Source organism: Peromyscus eremicus, chromosome 2 (assembly GCF_949786415.1).
Source record: "Peromyscus eremicus chromosome 2, PerEre_H2_v1, whole genome shotgun sequence".
Taxonomy (NCBI): Eukaryota; Metazoa; Chordata; class Mammalia; order Rodentia; family Cricetidae; genus Peromyscus; species Peromyscus eremicus.
In genome coordinates this window covers 54,626,780-54,653,001 of record NC_081417.1, presented here as the reverse complement: position 1 = coordinate 54,653,001, position 26,222 = coordinate 54,626,780, and the positions used below count along the sequence as shown (strand labels likewise).

At 47.2% G+C, this 26,222-nt stretch overlaps 1 protein-coding gene across 1 annotated transcript in view; it reads right to left on the bottom strand.

The window, feature by feature from the left end:
* Positions 1–10,321, bottom strand: part of Rragd (Ras related GTP binding D) — a 35,651-nt gene extending 25,330 nt beyond the window's left edge. The window contains exon 1 of the mRNA XM_059254078.1: positions 9,954–10,321. Within this exon, the coding sequence (XP_059110061.1) occupies positions 9,954–10,098 (145 nt within the window). The 5' untranslated portion in view covers positions 10,099–10,321. The remainder of the gene's footprint in view (positions 1–9,953) is intronic.
* Positions 10,322–26,222: the final 15,901 nt, after the last annotated feature.

Here is a 26,222-nt window from a genome sequence, read left to right as displayed (position 1 = left end):
ACTGAGAGGCTTTCAAACTGAGGATTCGTGGAGTTGGCGAGGTGAGACGTGGCAGTGGCTTGTTCCTTTGTCTCTCTGATCTTTCAGCGTTTACCCCAATATCTGGCTCCAGGTTTTTTATTAAAAGGCCTATTAGATTTCGTGTTACACAGATGGAAAACTGGGAACCATCTTGTTTGATTCAGTATTCACCGTGGACAAGATGCCAGGACCTGTATGCTTCAGGATGAAGTTCCATCCTCAAATTTCTCCCCATAGACAGACCTGCTGCTAGTGTCATTGTGGCGTGTTACACCACCACCCTGGCACATGAACCCTGAAATAGTTCTGTGAAAGGAGGAACCGTTACATCCAAATCCTTTCTCTCCAGTGCTCAGAGCACGAAAGTGTTCTGCTGTCTTTAGAACTGTGTCTGCAAACAGCTTGAAGGAGACGCGGCCCAGGGGCTCGCCATCAGCCACAATGTTGAAGAACATGATTGGGTTGATCATGGCTATAGCAAACTCCCCGTAGAGCAGACCATGATCTCAAACTCCTGCTCCTCCTGCCTCTACCTCCTAACCGCTGGTATTACAGGCTTGCACCACTGGTTTACGTGGTGATAGGGACTGAAGCCAGAGCTTCCTGCTTGCCCGGCAAGCACTCTACCAAACCCCTTTCTGTCTGCTCCAAAATCTGCCCAAGAAGACCCTAGGGCCTGAATAGCATGATAGGCAGAGTACCAGGGTATGTAACATATGCAATATACTTGTCCAGGGTTCAAGTCCCTTCCCACAGAATGCAGTTCTGAGTTCCCCCAAACAGCTCCCATCTCCACAACACTAGAGAGAGCTCCTAGGAGGAAGGTAAGTGCCTCAGCCTCCCTCAGAAGGGCTCTCCACCAACACTTCCTGATCATGTCTCGTGGGACTGGGGAAGATAAATGCTGAAGGCTGGCAGGTGCTCTGTACAGTATGAGATCAGAGGCTAGCTACAGGAAGAACCACAGACAGGGAGCTCCACAGAGGGCTCTAAAGAGTCGAAAAGGGCCTTGGAGGCTGTTGCTGACATGGGATGAAACATGTAAAAGGGTATTGTTCTTATTTCATGCCTTGAATGCCTCCCCACGTGAGGCAGGGCTGCAGATGCAAAGAGAGGGATGGAGACTTGAGAAAGGCACACGACAATGCCTAGGAAGCTGAAAGTTCAAAGCCTTAAAGAGGAACTGTGGAGACAAAGGTTGTTCTAGGAGGAGACCTGAGCAAGTTACAGGGATGGAAGGCCAGGGTGCATCCTGAAGGCAAGAGGAGCTGCTGTGGAACAATCCTTTTCTACACTATGAATTTGTATTACTCTCATTGGTCATTGGTTAATAAAAAGCTGACAGGCTGGGCAGGAAGTAGGCAGGAAGTAGCTGGGCAGGAAATTAGGTGGGAAAGCCAAACTGAGAACGGTGGGAAGTAGGAGGGTGGAGTCAGGGGAGATGCCAGCAAGCCGCAGGGGAAGAAAGATGCTAGAGAACAGGTAAAGCCACGAGCCTCATGGCAAAACATAGATTAATAAAAATGGGTTAATTTAAATGTAAAAGCTAGTTAGTAATAAGCCTGAGCTATCAACCAAGCATTTATAAACAATATTAAGTCTCTGTGTGGTAATTTGGAAGCAGCTACCAGGATGGGGAGCAGGTGGTCAGGACAGGAAACGTCCGTCTACAGGGAACCACAGCCCAGGAGCACCCCATGCTATCTTCTCTCTCTAAACACTATTCTCACCCACACACCAAATTCTCCTTCCCTCCCAGCCACTCAAGCTTTCTGGAAGGGCCTCACAGGGTCTTGCCTCACATCTTCCTCTATCTAGGAGACTTCCCCAGACTTTTCCCCCTCACTCAGGCCTGCTACCTCACCTTCTCTGACCTAAACCATACCCCATCACTTCCTAGGCTAGAACCTGTGTCTTTTAAATAGTCCTCACTACGCAATTCCTTTACTTTGCATATCTGTCCTATTGGTTTCCTTGTGTGCTGTCTCTCTCAGAAGGATGCATACATAAGGCATGTGGTAACTGCTCAGTAACTACCTTGAATAAATTAGTTGACAAGGTCCCAACAGATGTGGATGAGACTTCTGAAGCTGTGTCTGCAGACCGACTGATGAGAAATGCAGTGATGTGGAGAGGTTGGAATGTTGCAGATCTGGAGCTTGATTACACTTTTTCCTAGACTATCATTAGCCCCCTAAACAGCCATTCCTTGCCCACTTCTGTGACTGATAGTAAAAACCTTTTGCAATGTATCAATTTAGCCCACTACTAGCTTCCATCAATCCAAAAGCCAAGAAAGCCATCAGCAGCTGAGGTTTATAGGAGATTCCCTCATCTTACTGAAATCCTTCTCTCTGATGTCCCCGACACTGTATTTTTTTAATGTCTTGATTTGTAACTGTTCTGTTACTATAAAACATTTCTATGTTGGAACATTCTATTACATTCCCATGCCAAAGTCGCTCACAGTTGCTCCAGAATAAACCATTTGAGGTGAGAGCTGTTTTGTTCAACAACATAGACTAGCTCACCAATTCAGTGCTGGTAACTTTTGCATTTAACCCTAATGCAAGAGATTAACGTGGTCTCATTCACATTTCAGGAAGTTCCCTCCAGAAATAAGACTCCCGAGGAAGGGTCTGTGGGCAGGACTCAAACGATGCCCTGGGGGCTGGGGGAAGAGTGTTTGTGTTGCATAATCTGACCCTTTCAGCTTGCCACAGGCCTGGCAGGAGAACAGACACATGTGTCTGTCAGTCTGATTATCAGACTACTCAAACAATGGACCCCAAAGAAATGGGAATTTCCCCAGGATAAGGAAAGGGTTCGGGATCTGGGCTTTAGGAGATCTCATACAGTTCTAACTACTTGTCAGACCACCTCACAGGATGAGACTGAAGTCCAGACAATGATGGGTCAGCGGTGGGCGGGACCACAGCTTGATGGGACTGCTCACACAGGCATATCCTGGGACCTTTATTTAAATTTTAATCTTACTTCAGGACCCAGAAGAGGCAGTCTCGGGGCTCTGCTGGATCTCTTTGGCCCTGTTCACAACGTGGCACACTGAATACACCATTTTCTGCCTTCCACTTTCAATCTGGCTCATTCACTTGTTTATGAGGATGGGTGTGGCATACGGTACGACTCAAAGGTTGGTGACCCATACGAAACAGTGGGATGTGAGCCGGGCACGGTGGCACTTACCTTTAATCCCAACACACAGGAGGCAGAGGCAGGTGAGTCTGAGGCCAGCCTGATCTACATAGATAATTCTAGGACAGCCAGGGCTACATAGGAAGAATCTGTCTTCCTTAGTTAGGGTTTCTATGGCTGTGAAGAGACATCACGATCACAGAAACTCTTTATAAAGGAAAACATTTAATTGGAGCTGGCTTACAGTTTCAGATGTTTAGTCCATTATCCTTATGGCAGAAGCATGGCAGCACTCAGGAAGACATGGTGCTTGAGAAGGAGCTGAGAGTTCTACATCTTGATCCCCTCCCCACTCAGGCAGCAGCAGGAGACTGTGCACCACACTGGGTGTGGCTTGAGCATATATGTGACCTCAAAGCCCGCCCCCACAGTGCCACTCCCTGTGGGCCAAGCATTCAAACACATAAGTCTATGGGGGTCATACCTATTCAAACCACCACACTGTCTCATATTTAAAAAAAAAATGTAGGGTGTGGTAGCCTGCATTTATAATCCCAGGGCTAGGGTGACGGCAACAGACAGATCCCTGGTGCTCACAGCCCAGTCCATTTGGTGAGTTCCTGTTGAAGTGAGAGACTCTGTCTCAAAAGACAAGGCACCTGAGGAATGACACTCAAGGTTGACTTCTGGCCTCCACACACATGTGCATGCTCACACACACATAAACAAACACACACACACACAAAAACTTCATGAGCTCAGCCATTAAGAGCACTTACTGCTCTTGCAGAGGAACCAGGTTCAATTTCAATTCTCAGCAACCCATGGCGGCTCACAGCCATCCAACACCTTCTTCTGACTTCCATGGGCACCAGGCACACACAAAATGTACATATATACATGCAAACCAAACACTCATATACATAAAATAAAACCTTAAAAAAAAAAAAAAAAGGAAAAGAAACAAACAAACTCTGGCACTTGGTACTGTGTGTGAAGTGAATCAGTCACTCTGTCCAGGAGAAATTACCATGGTCAGGGACACAGCAGATATTCCCCTTCACCCCCTGGTCCTGATCCTGCTCAAATTCCCCAAACAGCCCAGCTGATGGACCAGACAAATGAAGACCCTAGGGGACCTTGCCACCCTCTGCCAAGGGACAGCAATTAGGGGAGAGAGTCACCTGGTTGGGATATTATCAGTCTTTAACACTTTAGACTGGTTATTTAACCTAGAATTATCCAACAGAGCCCTGCCCGAACCTAAGCAGCCTTGCAAAAAGAAGATGGATTTGTGCCATGAGCACAGGGCTCTGAAAGACTGTGCTTGGTCAGAACCATGACCAATTAGCCAGAACTGAAGAAAATGAGATTAGAGTGTCAGGGTGCACTTCCTCACACCGATCTTCTTCACAGTGCTACCCAGGCTCCTTAGGTTGGGAGCAGCAGTTCCCAACCTTCCTAATGCTGCAACCCTTTAAAACAGTTCCTCATGTTCTGGTGCCCCCCCAACCATGAAATTATTTTCATTGCTACTTCATAACTGTGATTTTGCTAGTTATGAGTCGTAATGTAAATATCTGATATGCAGGTATCTAATATGGGATACCTTTGAAAGTGTCGTTCAACACACACACACATACACACAAGGGTAGCAACCCACATGTCGAGAACCACTATGTAGTGGTGATTTTTCTTTGGGCCACCAACCAGCTCCCAAATAAAGACACAAAAGCTTATTATTAATTATGAATGCTTGGCCTTAACTTAGGCTTGTCCCACTAGTTCTTTTAACCTGTTTCTATTCATCTATGTTTTATCTTGGGGCTTTTTATCTTTCTTTCATTCTGTATGTCCTACTTTTCTGCTTTCTTCATGTCTGTCTTTCTGGCCCCTGTCATCTCCTTTTCTTTCTTCTTTTTTTCATCCCCAAGCCTAAATTCTTCCTACTTACTCTCTCTGCCCCATTATCTGCCTGGAAGCTCCGCCTATACCTCCTCCCTCAGTATTGGCTGTTCAGCTTTTTGCTAAACCAATAAGGTTCCCTCGGCAGGCAAGGTAAAACAGCAACACATCTTTACATAGTTAAACAAATACAACACATTTTTGCATAGTTAAATATTCCTAAACACCACTAGTCTAGGGGTTCTCCCTGGGCAAACAGGGATGTTCTCTGCATAAACTCTGGCTCATGACAGTGAGTCCTTTAAGGATGATCTCCTAAATCTGAGGACAGACTATTCTACACAGCAAGTTCCAGGTCAACTAGGACTACATAGTGAGACCCTATCCCAAAAACATAAGATAAAATGTATGTAGAAACAAAATCTTTTATAAAATTCTCTCAAATCATACTAGTGAGGAACTAAAAAGCATGAATGAATACATAAATATTCAATATATATTCAGTTTTGTCTCTAATGTGTTGTGATTTACCAGTACTTCCTAAAGGAGGAAGTGTTCTTAGGAACTTTTTTAAATTGCTTGAGAGAAACTCGAGGCCGCTTTTACACAAACCTCTTTTACACACTGAGAAACAAGTGACAATCCTTCTCAGAGAGCTATAAGAAGAGAATCAACGGCTTCTCAGACACATTAATAGAGGAGCTGAAGAGCCTATCTGAGTCACAGCAAAACTAGGGAGAGCCACTGCCACCAAATAACTTTATAAGGTTCGACAGAGGAGTCCGAATTTTTATTATTTTAATGTTTAAAGTGGTATGGGTCTGGGGCCATGAGTCTGGATCCCCACAATGTACTTTTAGCCCAATACAACACTACGCATTTGTATCCCAGTGAACTACTGTGAGATGGGAGTCTGAGACACTGGGATCCCTGGAGGCCCCAGGGTCCAGCACTAACAAGCCATACTGCCTCAATAAGCAAGAAGGCAGGCAGGGACTGATGCCTGAGGGCGGGCAGGATTGGTATGTGAGCATTAGGGCCCACTTTTTATGAGAAGGACAAGATACTAAAGAATAAAGGAGGTAGGAACAAGAAAGATGTGACTTAGGAAGCAGAACTGCGCTGCACTGCTGTGGGGTTGGGGAGGGTAATCTAAAATAAAGTGGTGACACCTGGGACAGAAAGCTTGGAAAGACAAGACGCTCTTTCAAACTCAGAGCCCATCACTTACTTAGAACTTGCTTACACTTCCTTGTGTTTTCCTTTACACTACCCCACGTCTGTCCTAATAATAAAATGGGAGAGGTGGCTAATAAAGTACAGCATCAGGTGCAGTTCAGACCTTGAACTGGTGATCCTGTGCCCCGTCTTTGGAGTGCTGAGATTACAGACTTATACCACCACGCCCAGCTTATTAACGGCTAATAGGTGGGACTTACTGTATTCAGCACCTGTATATCCTTCAGGGAGTATCACCAGCTCACCCTACTGTGACTCCAGTAACAATCCAAACTGTCACTTCCTCCAACTCCAATGGGCACAGGCCACTGTGAAAACACAGACCAGACTCAAGCAGACTGGGGTGAGCAGCTGTCTTCACCAAGTTTCCCCTGAAAACTGAGGACTTGAGGGAAAACCTTTTACTGTCTCATTAAATGCTGGAAAAGCAGGTAACAATAAGGATATCTTTTAGTCTCGTTCCTTGTCAGATTTTAAAGCACAGTAATTTACTTTAGCAAATTCAAAGTCTGGGTGACAAAATTAATCATTATTTATGACACAATTATGGGTTTATGTGGGGTGCTGAGGATCGAAACCAGGGGCCAGGACACCTCTAAATCTATGGTAATTGGTTTTGGGGGGGAGGTACGATAATGTGTGTGTGTGTGTGTGTGTGTTGGTGCTTTACACATGTATATGGATGCCAGGTGGACTTCCTCATTACCCACCTTATTTTGCAGAAGGATCCCTGTCTGAGTCTGGTACTTGCCTCCTTGCCTAGGCTGATTGTAAGCTGCAGGGGTCTCTTGTCTTCCCTCCCCAGGGCTGAGATTACAGGCACATACCACATACCCACACCCTTAAGTGGATGCTGGAATCTGAACTCAGGTCCTCAGGCCTGTCTAACAAGCCCTTTACCTACTCAGCCGTCTCTCTAGCCCCTGTTGAATTGTATTTAATGGTTTAATTCTTGTCCTGTCTCTGGAGTTTGATTTGGGGCAGCATTTGAAGATAAGGCTTGCCTTACTGCGATTAACAACAAAGAACAAAGGGTTAAGTAGTGCCTCAGTGGGTCCTCAACAGAACTAAGCTGCTTGAAAACACTCCTGCTGTTCATGAATAAGATATGGAGCGGAAGCCAAAGGAGACACGCACAGAAGTCTCAGCTTAGCTGCACTACATTCTCAAGCTCAGCACACATGGTAAAACTCGCAGGGTACTCAGGTTAAAATGAGATCAGGGGCTCCGTACATCACATAGACTAGGGGCAGTGGGACTTTTCCATCTCCAGTCTACATTCTCCTGACAGCTCCTGACAAACTGCCTCAACTAGCAACATCCCACCGCCAGGCCACCAGGACCAGAGAGTCCTGATCCTATTGGGGAAAACTCCCAGACTTCCACTAAAAAACGCAGGCACTTTATCTGTTAGGCAGAGGGAAGGGAGAAAGTTCACCAGTGTGTTGTTCATACCATCCATCTTTTCTCAAATTAAAGAAGACCCTCATTTTCACTCTCAAGTTTGAGAATAGACACACGCATCCTTTACCAAAATCTAAATGGGAGTGTGTGCTACAGAAATGGAGGGTTCACCAGTTAAAGCACGTGTCGCTCTGAGTACCTATGCTGGGTGGCTCACAACGTCCTGTAACTCCAGATCCAGATCTGATACTCTCCTCTGGGCACCTACATATCACACTCACACACACACACACACACACACACACACACACACACACACCTTAGAACAAAACCAAACCAGCCAGCCTTCAGAAGGGCATGGAGCAGGCCGTCTAAATTCTTGGCTTCCCCTCTCCCAGTCCCAGCTCCCTGGGATGGAATCAGTTGGCAGCCCCTTGCAGGAAGTACTTGCTAGCCGAGGAAGGCAGATTTTCTAATAGAGATTGTGCTCCAAGGCCTAAACCTCCAGCCTGAAGCTAGGAAAGAACAGAGGCCAAAAGACATGGGAAAGTTCAACAGATAAAGGATGGGAAAAGGTAGCAGACCACCTACGCACAACAGAAAGCGAGCAAAGCCAGGCTTCTGCAATGTCTGCCGGAGCAGAAATTAACATGCATGCTTCTTGCCACGTGAATGTACTGTATCCTTTTATAGCAAGATTCCAGGATCCCGCCTGCCTGACCCGGGAATTCCCAGTGGGGGGCTTATTACTGAAGTCATCTAAACAAAGCTGCAGGCAGGGTTGCCTTCAGAGTAACAGCACGGAGGCCCTCCCATTCCGGGCTCTGGATAAGCCTTTTGTTTCAGGAATTCTTCCCCTCAGGCAGGGCTTTACTTTCACTTCAAATTTTGCCAAATCAAATTTCAAAAGTGCTCCCAAGCACCCCAAAAAAGACTGCAGGGAGAAAAACAAAATAACAACAACAACAACAACAACAAAAAGAACAGGTTCTGTGCCCTTCCGGCAAACTCTGGCCCCCAGGACAGTATCAAATTACTGGCTTTTCCTCTGGAATAGGGTCTTCTTTCTCTCGGTAAACTGCCACACAAGCTTGCTATTGTGCACCTACCTTTTCAAATACCTTGCAAATACATCCCCATTCAGCTTTTCTCTGGATCCTAACGAATGCTATTTAAGTAATAATAAAGTGACTGAACAATTTAATTAAAAAAAAAAAAAGTGACTGAGTGAGCCACGGTGGGACCAATTAAAGGGCCCGAAGAAGAGGGAGGCGCACAGGTACACACACCAATTTAAACAACGGAGAACTAGTACCTCTGGAGAAAAGCAGCCAGGAAAGGGGGTGGCTTGGAAAGCTGTTCCTCATCTGCCGGGCTCAAGGCTTAGTTAACTTTATTCCCTTTCTGATTCACTGGAGTAGTACCTGCCAGATGCAAAATCAAAACTGTCTTCCGAGAAAGGCTTTGTAGAGAGAATTTTAAAGTTCAGTTCAGTGGATTCTGAATAAAAGTTCTTAAAACTCCTGTCACGAGTACTTTTATTCCTGTTTCTCCAGGGTGCGACATTAAAGAGATCAGTCCTTTTTCTGAGATGTTTACAAGCTACACGGAGAATGTTAACAGACTCATTCAATTGACCTTTTCAAGTGACCTTCCGCCTTGGGGGGGGGAGGGGTCGGGCTGGGTGTTAAGAAAAGAAAAACAATCGGGAATCCCAAACTCAACTTCTTTGTGCCTCAGGAATGAAACGCAGGCAGCCCCCATCTGAAAGGCTTAACTCGGCTCCTTCTGCAAGAAAACAGTTGGCTCCAGCAGCCAAAGATCGCTCGCCCCGCGCCCATCTCGGGTGATGACATGAGATGCATTCGAAAGTGTCTTAAGACCGGGAACCCCGAAGTCTCCCGGCTGCGCGGGTACCACCTGCAGCGCGGGCCCCGCCCCAGCGCCCGGGTCCCACGCCGCAGACCCTCTCGCGGCCACTGCAGGGAAGAATGACACGCGCAGCTGTGGGCGACCCAGCAGGCACCCGGCCGCCAGCTGCCTCTTTTAGCTCGACATCCGACCCCGCTCCCCGCCGCCCTCCCGCCGCCGCCGCCGCCGCCGGCTGCAGCCCGGCCTCGCCCCTCCCCCACCACGGGCACCCCGGACCCCCCGTGCGCGCGCGCGCCCCGCATCGCTCCTCCGCCCCAGCGCCCCGGGATCGGCGAGCGCACGGTCGGCCGACTCACCTCCCTCCTCCGGCCCGCTGTCCAGCTCGGCGTCCGAGGACCCGGGCCCGTCCTCGTAGCCCGCCAGCCCCACCAGCTCATCCTCCTCCTCGTCGTCGCCGCCGTCCTCCCCCTGCGGCTGCGGCTTGCCCAGCACCTGGCTCATCACGCCCACGCTCGGCTCCAGGGTCCCCGCGTGGGCCGAACCGCCCGCACCTCCCCGGGCCCCGGGCCTGGTTGCGCTGGGGGCGGCCGCGGCGCCCAGGCCCCCCTTCCCCGCCGCCGCTGCCGGAGGAGCCAGCCGGAGCGCGGCAGTTCTCCCCGGGAGCGCGAGGGAGCGACGGCGTGACCCGAGTCACCTGACGCTTGTCACACACACACACGCACCGCCGGGCGCGCGCTCGCCGGCCGCAGCCACCGCTCGTCTGGCCGGGCGTCCGCCAGGACCACACACGCTCCCCCCTCTGCGGAGCGCGGGTGTCCAGACGCGCCCAGGTCACCGCCCTCCGAGGCTGCTGCACGTGTGGCCCGGAGGCCACCTTGCCGAGGACCACCCCCGACCCCGCCTCCTGCCTTCTGCAGTGCCTCGGGCTTGCGCGACGGTCTTCGAGCTCTCTACCCTCCTAAGCTGCCCCCCCGACACTGCGGTACCCAGGCCCCCCACTCCACTGCCTTATGCCATAGACTCCCGGCGCTCGGAGAAATGCACAGCGGCGGGGTAGTTTCCATAGCAATTTCCTCTTAAGGTGTCCTTTAGTTCAAAAGACTTCCCACCCGGAGTCCTCCCAGATCTCCTCCTCTACATAAGACACGTTTCCAAAGAATTCGCATGTCTCGTGATTTATATCTAAACACACTGTACTAAATAATTTCTCTGCAACCTTCGGGAAAGTCTCAGGTGTAGAACGCACTCGGGGCTTTTTATGGCCAACTGCTAGTGTGGTGTTGGTGTAGTCCCACAGAAATGTTCCATGCCTCTTGTGGGAGGTGAGGGGCAGCTCTCAGATTGGAACAGTAGCGAAGTAGGGTGAGGAGGTGCTTTCCTCCTTCGCAAGCTTCTCACCGCAGGACACAGTGTACCCACCCTTCCTGAAAAGAGAAAAAAATAAGTCATGTGCACGAACTTCCTTCAGTTAAGCACATTAGAAAAACAAAACAAAACAGAGGTCCGGCAAGGTGATCCGGATCCCGCAGGTACCAGCTGCTCAGCAGGTGGTGAGGCGGAGGAGGAGAGACGCAGCTCAGGCCGGAGACTTGCAGCCAGGGACGGGGCTTACTAGGGGTCCTCGGAGAAATCTGGGTAGGAATAGGGTTTCTAAGCCATGACTCATGTCCTGGATTTCTTCTAGGTGGGTGGCTGCTTTTACAGGAAAGGCCCTAACTTCTCCAGTTAGAGGCAGTAGAATTCGGCACGTCTGCATGGTCAAGGTCGTTCCTAAGACACAGAGATGTTAACTGAAAGTCTCTTAAGTGAAGAAATGTTTTGCAGAGGTGTAGGCAGAGTTTAGGGAGTCAAGACAAGGATCATCAAGTGGGAAATTCAAACCACCTCCAAACTTAAGCGGGAGGGAATGAAGGGAGCCAGAGTTCTGGGGAGCAGCCTGAAAACAGGTCTTACATTCGGTCAGGCAGCAGCTGCTGCTGGAGCCACCCTGGCCAGGCAGATAAGAAGAGTACCCTGGCCTCCCTCCTCCTTCCCTGTCTCAGGGTACTCTCCTGGAAATGCCTGCCATTGGTCAGACACAACCAGAAACGCGTGGGCAAAGGGAGACTGAAACCTAGTGGAGGTCGAAGGGTGAGTGGGGAAAGCGACCCGCTGAAGCGGGCTCCTCCACTCTCCCCACAGGAAACCGCCTTTTCTGAACCTCGCCAGAACACCATTGCCACAGAATTAGTAGAAATAGTAAATGAGAAGCAGAACTCGTTTCTCGTGGGCGATTTTCCTTTCTGTAGAGAAGAGAGTGGGTTGGTAGAGTGCTTGTCTGACATGCACAAGGCCCTGGGCTCAACTTCTGACACCGCGTCAAACCCAGCATGGTGGGCAGCAGCACCTCGGTGAGACTGAGGCCAGCTTGAAATTCCTGAATCTCTGTTTCAGAAAAGGAAGCCACCTGGGGGAGGACAGGAGATATCTCCCCAGAGTGGCTGTAAAGACTGGCAGCTGTCCCAAAGCTAGCTTTCCCATTGGGGGGCGGGAGGTGAGGGGTGGGGACGGGGTGGGATAGAGCTGGCCTATTTCAAGCATCAGGGAGTTCCTTAGGACACCGGGAGAGAGCTTCCTAGCAACAGCTCAGATTCAGACCAAACACTCAAACCTGGTTACTGAGTATGGTCCTGCAGTGAACCCAGGGTCTCCAGTGAGGACCACTCACAGCCCGACATCTCCCCACACAGAAAAGATGGCAATGTGTGATGATTCTGACTTCCTCCGGGAGAGAGCTCTTATTTACTTGTTTATGTGGATGTGTATAGGTGTTTGTGTATGTCTGTGCACCACCTGGATGCAGTTCCCACACAGACCAGAAGAGGGTGTCATATCCTCTGGAACTGGAGTTACAGACGGTTGTGAGCCACCACCATGTAGGTGCTGGGGAACCGAACTCAGGTCCTCTGAAAGAGCAGCCGCTCTTAATCATGGAGCAATCTCTCCAGCACCAAGAAGTGAGCTTTATGGGGAGCACAAGCAACGTATCAGAACACACCCCCAGGTGTCTGAGAATTGGATCATTCTTGAGAATAAAATGAACCGACAGCCCCTGTCATCTGTTAGGGAGACAGACACAGGATCATTTCAGCCTGAGATCCTCCTCTGATCTTGTAGGGACTTCAGCTCAGGCCAAACCAAGAATCGTAGTTTTAAAGCAGAAAAGATTTCAGGACTAGCCAATATGAAGGAGAGTTGGGGATTATATTACATGGCATTTGGGAGGGGCCAGGAGCAGAGTCTCAACCTATACAACTCTGACTTGCTAGCTAGACCAGGCTGGCCTCAAACTTACAGTGATCAGAGATCCACCAGGACTAAAGATGTGCACTACAACAGCCACCTTCCTATAGAGATTTTTGTTTTCTAACAGGCCCCCAGGCCTTAGCACAACTGACTCCATTATAAAAATACCATTCAGCCTATAAAACTCAGCATGTAGATAGCACCACCTGCCAAAACAAAAACAAAGGCCTAATCCATCAAAGCCTGTAGTTCTGGGAAAGTCTCTCTAAATGTACTTGTTAGGTCTCAAACTCAGACAGATGGTTAACTAAGGTGCTTATTAACATATCAAAGTGGACTCTGGCTGCCAGATTCTCCCAGCATCCCTCAGTCCCTACCTGTTACAGGGTATGGCTGCATACCCTGCCTCCTACCCTAAACTTCTCCACTAAAGGTCATGTTTACTCTGGACCCTCCCATGTATCTCTGCCTCTGGCTATGCTCTCCCTTTTATCTACGATAAACTTTCTCCTCCACCATACCTAGGAGCAGTCATGTCTTTCCTTTTTTATTTCTTTTTTTCACTAACCTTGCTTTTTGGCTTCTGTAATTTCTGCTTCTGGCTAACTGTTCTTGTAAACTGAAGTATGTCAACCCAGGACATGTTTTTGTGCTTAAAAGCTCACCCTGAGAAAGGCTCAGTGCTACACTGGGATCCCAAACACCCAGTGTAGTCTCTGGCTGCTAATAATGATTTTCTATTGGCTTAAACCCATGCCTGAGCAGCATTCTCTGGTGGCTACCCCACAACAGTTTTTGTTTGTTTGTTGTTGAGGTTTTGTTTGTTTGTTTGTTTTGAAACAGGATCTCACTGTGTAGTCCTGGCTGGCCAGGAACTCTATGTAGATCATGCTGGTATACCTCTGCCTCCTGACTGCTGGGATTAAAGTCATGTCCCCAAGGCCAGACCGAATATCGATTTTAAGTATACAGATTAAGAGAAAATGAGAGCCTGGACATGGTGGCACAAGCCTTTAGTCCCAGCACTCGGGAGGTAGGGGCAGGTGGATTGCTGTGAGTTTGAGGCCAGCCTGATCTACAGCAGGACAGCCAGAGCTACATAGTGAGACCCTGTCTCGAGAGAGGGGGGAAAAGAGAGAGAGAGAGAGAGAGAGAGAGAGAGAGAGAGAGAGAGAGAGAGAGGAGAGGTGGTCAGAAGGACACACTTGAGAGTGTAGATGAGGACTTCTCCAGGACAGCTCATTCTTCATTACCTGTACAACAGTCATAATGCAGGATTTCAGTAAGATTTAAAGCTATTATTTTGAAACGGTTGCTGAGGAACCCAAGTGAGATCACAGGGTGTTTAATAGGATTATAACTGATAAAATCGCAGAGATTAAGGAAGGTAGGCTATCTTTACTGTAAAGAAAGTCAACTGTCTGGTCTGGTGAAAGGAATGAGGCCCTCTCTACCCTCCACCATACACATCCAAGGCTTCACACGAGTCTTTGCTATTTTAACACAAAGGAATATTATTTCTTTGCCAGCAACCTTCACAGAAAACATCAGTTGTGTTGGAATTCTTGCTTCTCAGAAGGTGAGAGGCTCCAACCAGACTCTGGGGTAAGGGTCCCACCTCATCTCCCCATACTTTTCTCTTTCTGTCCCGTCTCGGTCACACGAAGTCAAGGGAAATGAAGTCCTCAGTCGTGGTGTTGGACCCCAGCTCAACGGCGCAGTTGCATGTAGGCTCAGAGTGCTCTGATTCGGCATCATTTCAAAGGGGTCATCTGTTTGTTTGAACACATGGGCTCAGAGAATCTTGGTTGCTTTTCTTTAGCTATGGTGGTTGTTTCTGTGTTGCCAGCTTTCAATCAGGGGATAAGAACACAAAGTATAAAAAATAAAATAAAAAACGTGTAAAAATTCTGGAAACAATACTGATTTTAAAAAAAAAAATCGCATACGTAGATTCTTTCAGGTTAAAATGTGAATTGAGACTCGTGAGAAGAACCCTGAAAGCTTTTAAGAAACTTTACTGTGATTCTGCCCCGTGAACTGGCTGCTGTGGCGGCCACTTTAGCTGGAAATCAGCCTGTCTGCGGCTGGCCGTCTCCAGGGAGAGTGTGTTCAAGAATGTCAGCCTGAGTCTCTGGGCTCCCCATGGTGTTTGCTGTTGTAAGAAACGTAGCAGGTTGATAGATGCTCAGTCAATGGAGAGGGAGCTGGGGAAAAGGCAACAAAGGAAGTAACATTCAGTAGAATCATTGATGGATTCCTGCTAGCCCCACAGACGGCAAGCAAAACCAGACTGACCTCCAGCATCCCAGAGTCCGCGAGAATGAACGGCTCAAGATAACCAAAGGATCGTCGTCGTCACAATGGCTGCGGGCTGTGAAGGGCATAGGCTGGAGGGGCTTAGAGTACATTTATCTTATTATTTTATATGTATGAGTATCTTGCTGCGTGTATGTCTGTGCACCACATGCATGCCTGGAAGAAGGCACCAGATGCCCTGTGACCAGAGTTAAGGAGGGCTGTAAGCCACTATGTGGATGCAGGGAATTGAATTTGGGTCCTCTGCTCTTAACTGCTGAGCCAACTCTCCAGCCCGACAATTATTTATCAATATCTGTCTATCTGTCTATCTATTTATCATCTATCTATTTATCCATCTAGTGATAGAATCTTGTTGTATAGCTCAGACTATCCTTGAACTCATGGCCTTAGCCTCCCAGGTGCTTAGGAATACAGGTATGATGCCTACTACACCCAGGTGACTTTTTTTATTATTATTATTTATAAAAGACAATGGGATATTCAGCCTGCACCTTGAGAGAGATAAAGTATGGGGAGCAGATGAAGTCCTGAGTGATTGTGTATTATTGATAGGAGCACAGCCATGTCAAGGACCCCAATACCCCAGACCCACAAGAATGGCAAGGCCTGGTCTCAATACAGATGTTAGTAATTTATGCAAAAGTATCAACTGTAGCTTCCTCCTTCTGAATGACTACAGCCTGAGACCCCATATGTGGGAGCCCAGCTGGGAGACCAGCTCCCACATTTTGTGACAGGGTACTCTTGAAGAGTGAGGGGTAAGAGATATTAGATAGAAGGAAAGAGGGGAGAGAAACATAGAAACAGAGGACAGCCTTGGGAGGGCCTGGATCCTTATCCATCAGCCCCTTCTGTCTCTTTTTTTTTTGGGGGGGGGGGTTTCGAGACAGGGTTTCTCTGTGTAGCTTTGCGCCTTTCCTGGAACTCGCTTTGGAGACCAGGCTGGCCTCGAACTCACAGAGATCCGCCTGGCTCTGCCTCCCAAGTGCTGGGATTAAAGGCGTGCGCGCCCACTGCCCAGCCCCTTCTGTCTCTTCTAAAGGGCCTTTTATAGGAATGCCAAGGGGTGGAGCAAAAGACCTCCACCTAGCACAGCCAAGTGCAGACCCTTTCAATCACCTAATAACCATACACATTGTCAAGCAATCCTCTAATGCAGCCCTGCTGGGTAAAGCAAGCTCAGATCTCACTAGGAAACCTTTGTGGGCCTCCACACCCCTATAAAGATCCCCAACAGAAATTAGCTAGTGGCTTCTGGTTCATATTGTATATAAGACAGTCACCGAGTTTCTGGGCTGCTGGTGGTGTGTCTCCATCAGAGTGCACTGCCTACCTGATTCCAGCGTTTCTGTATGTGTGTCTGTGTTTCTTCATATTCTGTCACTCCAGACATGTCAATCCCAAAGCCGTGCAGGGGGAGGCAGTCAAGAGTAACTGGGGGATGCACAGCCAAGCACTGGGCTGAGCTCCTGGAGTCCTGTTGAAAAGAGGGAGAAGGGATTGTATGAGCCAGGGGTGGGGGTGGGGAGGGTGTCAAGATCACGATGGGGGAACCCACAGAGACAGCTGATCTGAGTTCAAGGGAGCTCACAGACTCTGGACCTACAGCTAGGACCCACCTAGGCCCTCTGCATGTGGGTGACAGTTGTATAGCTTGGTCTGTTTGTGGGGGCCCCTGGTAGTGGGATCAGGACCTGTCCCTGGTACTTGAGCTGGCTTTGGGAACCTATTTGCCATGCTGGGATGCTTCGCCCAGCCTTGGTCCTGCCTCAACTTGATGTGCCATGCTTTGTTAACTGCCATGGGAGGCCTGCCCCTTTCTGAATGAAGGAGGAGTGGATGGGGGGGGGGGTAGATGGGAGGTGGGGGGGAGGGAACAGGAGGAGAGAAAGGAGGGAAAACTGCGGTATGTAAAATAAGTGAAAAAATTAATAAAAAGACAAACAAGCCAGCAAAAAAAAAAAAAAGAGTCAATGGGGATGAAGGAAGGGCCCATTAAACCCATTAAGACAGGGTAGCGCGAGAAGACCTCCCTGAGAAGGTGGCACTGGAGGTGACTTTGAGAAGCTAAAAAAGTGAGAATCAGGATGAAGAGTACTACCCAAGAGTACACCCACAGTTGGGAAAACTGAGAAGGAAATTGACTGAGGATGAGGACAGTAGACACCGGGCACAGCAGTCTCCTCAGCTGGTAGAGGAGGTAGCATTCTCAGCACCACTAGAAGCACTGAAGAGTCTTACAGAGCAAACAAGAGCGGCTTACTTACCCACAGCTCATGGGAAAAGTTGTTCCAAAGATGACTGTAACCACCCATCCTGTCCCAACTGCTCTCCTGCGAACATGATCTTGCCATTCTTCCTCTTCCTCCTCCTCCTCTTGAATGTGCACAGGCCCTGTGACTTGCTTTACTAGTAGAATGTGGTAAATTGACAAAGATACTGTGTAGCTTCTGAAAATGGGCTGGAAGAGGCGTCATGGCTGCTCCCTTTAACTGCCCTGACTCCTTGTGCCACTGTGAAAAGAAATTTTGTGCTGCCTGCCTGCCTGAAAGTCCCATGGATAGAGAGACCCTAAAAGATGCCTGTGATGGCTATTCTTGGCTGTCGACTTGACTATATCTAGAACTAAAACTCAAGGACTGGAGAGATGGCTCAGAGCACTAGCTGCTCTTCCAGAGGACCCAGGTTCAATTCCCAGCACCCATATGGCTGCTCACAGTTATCTATTACTCCAGTTCCAGGGGATCTGACACCTTCACACAAACCTACATGCAAGCAAAATGCCAGTTTACATAAATTTTTTTTTAAATCATTAAAAAAAAATTAGAATTAACTAAAACCCAAGTGGCTGGGTACACCTGTAAGAGATTTTTTTTTCTTAATTAAATCATTTGAAGTGGGAAGACCCGCTTTTAATCTGGAGCATTTGAGTTGGGAGGATCCACCCTTAATCTGCTTTACGCCTTCTGGTAGCAGCCTATATAAAGGACATGGAAGAAGGAAGCTTGCACTCTTTGCTCACACCCTCTCTGGCCAGCCTGTTTCTTCACTAGCACCAGAGCCTACTTCTTCAGGATTCCAGCATATTGTGAAGACTGGCTGAGACATCCAGCCTTGTGGACTGAACAACTACTGGATTCTTGGATGAACAGCCATTGTGGACTGTTGTTTTATATTTGCTGTTCACCTAATCCTATCACTTCCTCATCGGCTGACTGCATCCTCACAGCAGTCTCCTTGCTGCTGAAGCCACAGCCTGGGGGAGCCTTTGTGTCCCATCGCTGCTGCTTCAGCCACTTCCACCTAGGGAGACAAATGGTGTTTTAACTAAGTCTCTATCCTTTTATTTTACCAGTAAATACTCGGGAGCCATATGCTGGGGTGAAAACCTACTAGTTCAGAGAGGCAGAGAAAGCAGCCAGCTGACCTTCCTCCTCTGAGACTTTTCAAAAAGAGGGTTTCTCTTCTGACTTCCCAAACAAAAAAGGACCACCAAACTCAAAGTCCCTTTCTGCTACTTCCTGTGTGTCTCTCTGTCTTCCTGACTCCCTCTTACTCTCTGTGGCTACTTTCTGTTAACTAGTTGCTTGCTCTGCCTCTTGACCTATGGTTAATTTTATTTAATCCTGTTTACAATAAACAGAAAGCTCTTGGATGAAGGGTGTATACTAAGGCTGGGCCATATCACAACCAGGGGCAGGTTTTTCCAGTAAATAACTCAATCTCAGGTTTCACAGTGTAATCAAATATCCTGCAACATTGGAATAGCTGGACCATAGCCTGAAAACCATTCCAATAAACCCCCTTTATAAGTTTCTAGAGAAACCTGACTCATACAATGCCAGATCAAGAGTCAAGAGGATCCAATGCTCCAGCCATGGCAGATGTCTTAGTCACTGTTCTATTGCTATGAGGAAACACCATGACCAAGGCAACTTATAAAAGAAAGCATTTAGTCCATGATCATCATAGTGAGGAGCATGGCAGCAGGCAGGCAGGCATAGTGCTGGAGCAGTAGCTGAGAACTTACATCCTAGTTGGCAGGTACTAGGCAGAGAGCAAGACTGAGTCTGTCATGGGATTTTGAAACCTCAGAGTCCACCCCTTGTGATATATCTTCTTCAACTAGGTCACATCTTTTCATTCTTCCTAAACAATTTACTAACTAGGACCCAAGCATTCAAATATATGAGCCTATGGGGGCCATTCTCATTCAAATCACCACACCAGGTGAGAGGCCAGACTTGTGAATGACAAGTTTGGATTGTCCAGCCTAAACTTTAATCAGATGAGCATGTGCAGCTCGTACAACATAGCAGACAGACTTGTTCTAATCTAACTCTACACAACCAACCATAGGAACAATGAGCAGGTAAATGGCTGCTGTTTAAAACCATGAATGTTTGGGGTGGCTTGTTACATCAGCAGTAGATAACTGATGGATATATGTCAGTCCACATGAGGAAAATGAATTGTAGGATATTGTGTAATACTATACCTGAGGATATATCTACTCACCCCAGATAGGCAACTAATGACAGACCAATATAAGGATATTAGCAATGTCCAACTAGGTGAACCAATAAGTTTTATTGGGGCTAGATAGCACCATCACCAAAACTCACCCCAGCATGAGTAAAAGCTCACAAAAATCTGTACATCTGGAGCTCACTGCACAACATACAGGCAGCTCAACAGGTTGGAGAGTGTCTCTTCCAGGCAGCTCAGGTGATCCAAGTCTTCCATACAGTTCACCTGGTCTCTGCCTCTTCTAGGCTGCTCAGCCTAGGGGCCATTGAGCTTGACCAAAGAGGAATGGAGAGAAGGAGATGGAGTTGAGACAGACTTTAGAGGCGAGACCGATAAAATGGATTGGATGAGAATGTTCCCCACACACTTGTGTATTGGAATAATTGGTCCCCAGCTGGTGGCACTGGCTTGTGAAGTTGAGGGGTCTTTTGGCATACAGCTTACATGGAAGACGTAGGGCTGTAGGGCAGAGCTTGAAGGCCAACTCCAGGTCCACTCTAGCTGGAACTCCCCACTTCCTGGTCAGTTCCAAGTAACAAGTTGTCTCATGCTTCTTCTTAAATTGTTCCTGCCAGGTATTTTAGCCACCATTTACCATAATAATCATGACCGTGAACAGGACTGGGGAGAAGGCAAGTCAAAATTCTTGTTTTCTACACTCTAGCTACTGCTTATTATTACAAGGCAACCTCTAATCTAGCTATAGTGGCCCATTTGTTTTTGTTTTTGTTTTTTTTTTAGACAAGTTTTCCCTGTGTAACAGCCCTGTCTGTCCTGGAACTCACTTTGTAAACCAGGCTGGCCTCAGATTCGCAGAGATCCACCTGCCTCTGCCTCCTGAGTTAAATAATTTATTTTTATTTATGTGCATTGGTGTTTGGCCTGAATGTGTATCTGTGTGAGGGAGTTAGATCCACTAGAACTTAAGTTACAGTCGTGAGCTGCTATGCAGGTGCTGGGAATTGAACTCTGGTGCTCTGGAAGATCAGCCAGTTCCCTTAACCACTGAACCATCTGTCCAGCCCTGTCTTTTTAATTTTTAAATTTTATTTATTTATTTATTTATTTATTTATTTATTTATTTATTTATTTATTTATTTATTTATTTTGAGATTAGGTACCATGTATCCCAGGCTGGCCTCACACTCACTATATAGCTGAAGATGACTTTGAATTTCTGAGCATCCTGCCTCTGCTGTGGGATATCTTCCTGTACACTGTGAATGTGTGTGGCTCCCATTGGATAATAAATAAAGCTGTTTTGGCCTATGGCAAGAAAACTTACAGCCAGGCAGGAAATTCAAGCAGAGATACAGAGAGAGGAAAGGCGGAGTGGAGAGAGACTCTAGTCCGCCGACCAAGGAGCAACAAGATGCCAGCAGACCGGTAACGCCATGGCCAAGTGGCAACATACAGATTAATAGGAATGGGTTAATTTATGATGAAAGAGCTAGCAAGCAAGAAGCTGAAGCCATAGGCCATACAGTTTGCAATTAATATAAGCCTCTGAATAATTATTTTGTAAGTGGCTGCAGGACCACGGGGCCAAGAGGTTCTAAGAAACTTCCAGCTACATACCTCTACCCCCAAGTGTTAGGATTCTAAGCATGTGCCACCATGATGGTTTATTTTGGGATAAACCCAGGGCTTCATGCATGTGAGGCAAGTATTCTACCAACTGAGCTATGTCTCCAGTCTCTCTCTTTTATTTTTAACTTATGCATTCATGAGTATGTGTGTGGTATATGTGTGTATATGTTGTATGTTCAACTCTGTGTGTGTGTGTGTGTGTTTGTGTGTGTGTGTGTGCGTGCGCGCACATGACATTGTATGTGTGGTTGTGGAGCCCCAGAAACCTCCCTGTCTCTGTTCCCCCAGCACTTGGCTTTCACATGTGTGCTGCCACACACAGCTTTTGACATGGATTCTGAGGATCTGAACTCAGGCCTCGTGCTTGGGTGACAAGCATTTTACTGACTGAGCCATCATCCTCCCAGTCTCCCTTTTCTGCTTTGAGCAAGGTTGGATAGAAACATGGGCACTAGAGGTGAGCAAGCATCTTACAACCGTGGGGCAACAGGAATAAGACTGAACCCCACTGCAAAAATGCAGGCTACAGAGAGACGTTCTCTGGTGATTTGCCACATTGCTGACTCAAGCCCAGAAAAGGTTTACCCACCAACTTCTTTGTCGTTTTATTCTTTCTTCTCCAGATGAGATTTTGCCGTGTGGCCCAAGCTGGCCTTGAACTAGTGATTCTCCTGCCTCCAGTCCAAAGTGCTATGGTTAAAGGTGTACACCATCATTGCTGTTGTTCCCATTCAACAAGAAGCCTACTTTTATTTATTAATGAAAGAAATGGCACAAACTTCAAACCAAGCTGCAGTTACATCTGACACACCACAAAAGCTCCTTGTTACATTATTCATTCCACAGTAGCATTTATAAAATTGTTACTGGGGCCAGAGGGATGGCTCAGCAGTTAAGAACGCTGTTATGGTTTGAATGAGCAATGCTGGGGGAGCCCCCAGTGGGTGGTACTATTTGAGAACCTTTAGAAGGTGCAGTCTTGCTGGAAGATGTACATCACCTAGGGATTCTAGCCTTGTCCCACTTCCTGTCCCCTGCCCCTCTCTCATTTCCTGTGTGCAATTGAGATGTGATCTTCCCCCCTCCCCCTCCCCCCTCCCCCCCCCCTGCCAAGCCCGGCTGCTGCCACACCACTTCAATGTTTTGAGCCCTAGCCCCCTGGAACTATAAGCAAAACAAACTCTTCTTCTATAGTTGTTTTTGGCCATGATAGTTTATCACAGCAGAAAAGTAACTAATGCAAGCACATACCACTCTTCCAGAGGACCACGGTTCAATTCCCAGCATCCGCACTGGGTGGTTCACAACCCTCTGTAACTCCAGCTCCAGGGGATCTGATGCTTCCGGCCTTTGAAGGCACTTCCATACAGGGGGCACATACTTAACTCATAAATAGATTTTTAATAGTTTAAAAAGATATTAAATCATTACTGTTGTTATTCAGGGTTCAGGCTATCTTCCCTCTCAACTGACATGTTTGTTCATCACCAGGTTTTTGTTGTTGTTGTTGTTGTTTTGTTTTATGTTTGTTTGTTTAGAGATTGGTCTCTTCATGTTACCCAGGCTGGCCTCTACCTTCTTGAGACCAGGGACCTTCCTATCTCAGTCTTCCTAGTAACATAATGTTCTCAGGATGTTCATAGAGCTTGGGATAGTGACTGTGGGAATTGCTCTAAGCTGTGAAGATTCCATTTGGACATAGTTTTCACTGAATTCTTTTCACTCCAGCTCCTCGCCTTTGATGACATTCTTTATTGCTTTCAGCTGCTGCCAGGGGAACTTGTGTGGTTGTCTGTGTGGAATCTTGTTCCTCAGGCTTTGATACTGATTCATCACTGTCGGATTCTGTTCCAAACCTGGCAGGGAATGCAAAACCAATGATGGTAGAAAATGCCCAAACGTTTTCCCTTCTTTCTTTTTTTGAAATATTTATTTGTATTATATATATATATATATATATATATATATATATATATATATATATATGAGTGTTTTGCCTGCATACATTTATGTGCACCTTGTGCATGCCTAGGGCCTGCAGAGGCCAGAAGAGGACATTGGATCTCCTAGAACTAGAGGCATATACAGTTGAGAGCCACCCTGTAAATGTTGTGAATTAAACCTGGGTCTGCTTGCAAGAGCAGCAAGTGTTCTTACCCACTGAGCCATCTCTCCAGCCTCTTCAAATTATTTATTTTACTTGTGTGTAGGTGCCTGTGTCTATGTGCGTGGATGCACACACACACATGTGGATGTCTACAGAGGCTAGAAGAGCGTTAGGTACTCTGGAGCTGGAGCTATAGGAGGTAGTAAGCTGCCCTGATGTGGATGATGGGAACCTAACTCTGGTCCTTTGGAAGAGCAATAAGCACTTTTTCCCCCCTCGAGACAGAGTTTCTCTGTGTAGCCTTGGCTGTCCTGGAACTCACTCTGCAGATTAGGCTGGCCTTGAACTTGGAGATCTGCCTGCCTCTGCCTCCCAAGTGCTAGGATTAAAGGCTTGTGCCACCACTGCCTGTAGCAATAAGCACTCTTAGCCACTAAGTTATTTCTCCAGCTCCCCAAACTTCTTTCATGAGAAAATAAGCCAATACTTCCCTCATCTAGTCCAGTGGGCACACATAGCATGGGGAGAAATGGATAGTTACACTATACTCCCCCCACCCCCAAAAAAAGTAAATAAATGAGGCACGATAGTGCAGGGCTGTAATTCTAGCTCCCTAGGTGGAGGATTGTGAATTCAAGTTCAGCCTGAGCTAAATAGTTAGATGTGCATCCAGCATGACTCTAGGACAGATCTGACTAGGGCTTCAAGGGAATGAAGAAAAGTACATACAGATAAACAAGGGGGCAGGGTTATTGCATACAGATAAACAAGGGGCAGGGTTATTGCATACAGATAAACAAGGGGCAGGGTTATTGCATACAGATAAACAAGGGGCAGGGTTATTGCATACAGATAAACAAGGGGCAGGGTTATTGCATACAGATAAACAAGGGGGCAGGGTTATTGCATACAGATAAACAAGGGGCAGGTTATTGCATACAGATAAACAAGGGGCAGGTTATTGCATACAGATAAACATGGGGCAGAGTTATTGCATACAGATAAACAAGGGGGCAGGGTTATTGCATACAGATAAACAAGGGGGCGGGGCTATTGCATACAGATAAACAAGGGGGCAGGGTTATTGCATACAGATAAACAAGGAGGCAGGGTTATTGCATACAGATAAACAAGGGGGCAGGGTTATTGCATACAGATAAATAAGGAGGCAGGGTTATTGCATACAGATAAACAAGGGGGCAGGGTTATTGCATACAGATAAACAAGGAGGCTGGGCTTATGGTACATGAATGGATCGAGATACAGGTTTAGCTAATCCCTGTAGAAGCAATCTCTGTAGGAAGCAGTCTTCTGAAAGTATCCATAGGAAGAAAGCTATGATGGACATTTTCTCCATACACTGTCAACATCCACACACCAGAGAGGAATGTGTGCCATTCCTGTCAGAGGCTCACTCTGGGTGGGAGAAGGCTTTACCATTTTTCCCATGGGGCTGAGGCTTAGGGGCTCTTGACATGGTCATGCCCATGTCACCAGCATACATTCACTCAGAGCTTCATTTGTTCGGGGCTTTCTCCTCTCCCTACAGTTTGGCCTGCAAGATGGCTCAGCGGGTTAGGGCACTTTCTGCCAAGCTTGATCATTTAAACCTAGGGACCCACATAGTAGAAGGAGAGATTCTGCCAATTTCAAGTTGTCCTCTGACCTCTACATGCATGCCATGGTCCATGTGTTCCCCCTGTGTTGGGGACCCCTGAAATCCTCATGACCTTCAGGGAAATGACTCATGAGGTGAAGAATGAAACTCATGTCACCTTTGCAAGCACTGGGTCAAAACTTGCAGAGTTTGACCTCAGGGTTTATTTTCTTTACACATTTAAACACAGGAAAACTTTGGGAGAAGATTTAGGCGTGGCTACATAGAAACTTCCAAGCAAAGTACCAAAGCACCTGTGACCTTTACAGTAAGAATAAGTCCTACTGGTGATGAGCAGTGCTCAGGGATAGGACCTAAGGAGGACGGACTTATAATAAGCATAAGGATAAATTCTGTTAGTAGAAGCTGCAAAGTTCATGGAACCTCCTTCATAAGATGGGTTCTTTTTAATGAGAGACAAGGCTCAGGATCAGACTAAACAATGCCCAGGATTTGGGCTATCCAGGAAGGCTGGCTCCATAGACTAGCAAAAACATCGCCATGTTGGCAGATAACATCCACACTAGCCTTCCAGGTGACCAGGCAACAGTCATATTGTTCCTTTGAAGAAAAGAGGCCACATGTTTAACAAGCCTGGTTTCTCCAACGCTTTCGTGAAGCAATGCCTCCTACTGCTCTCCCTGTTCCCCCTGAGAAACACACACACACAAAACACACACACACACAAATAAATGTAATTCTAAGAAAAGTACGTTCATAAATGTCTGTAGTAGCTTTACTAAATAGTAATCCAAAACTATAACTCCAAGAATGTTTAGCTGGTGAATAGCAAAATAACAAGCTGTAGCTTATCCATGTCAGGAACTAAGGTGGGGTGGTAGGGCAGTTAGAGAGCCTGGCTATGCCTGGGCCAAGCACGGGAGCAAGAATGGAGCCCTTGGCTGGGGGCCTTCCTCAAACCCAGGATGTCTGAGGAAGATTTAGGACTTTCTTTTCATTTCTAAACCGTAGCTTCTTGGAGATCAGATCTCCAAGCCAGCTCAGCCACTGCCTGGAATTCCCATTAATCAAAGTCTGGGAACAAACACAGACTAGTCAGCTCCCTGGAGCGCTCACATCTCTTGCAGGATGGCTTTTTGTGTTTTTTTGTTTTGTTTTGTTTTTCCAGCGTGA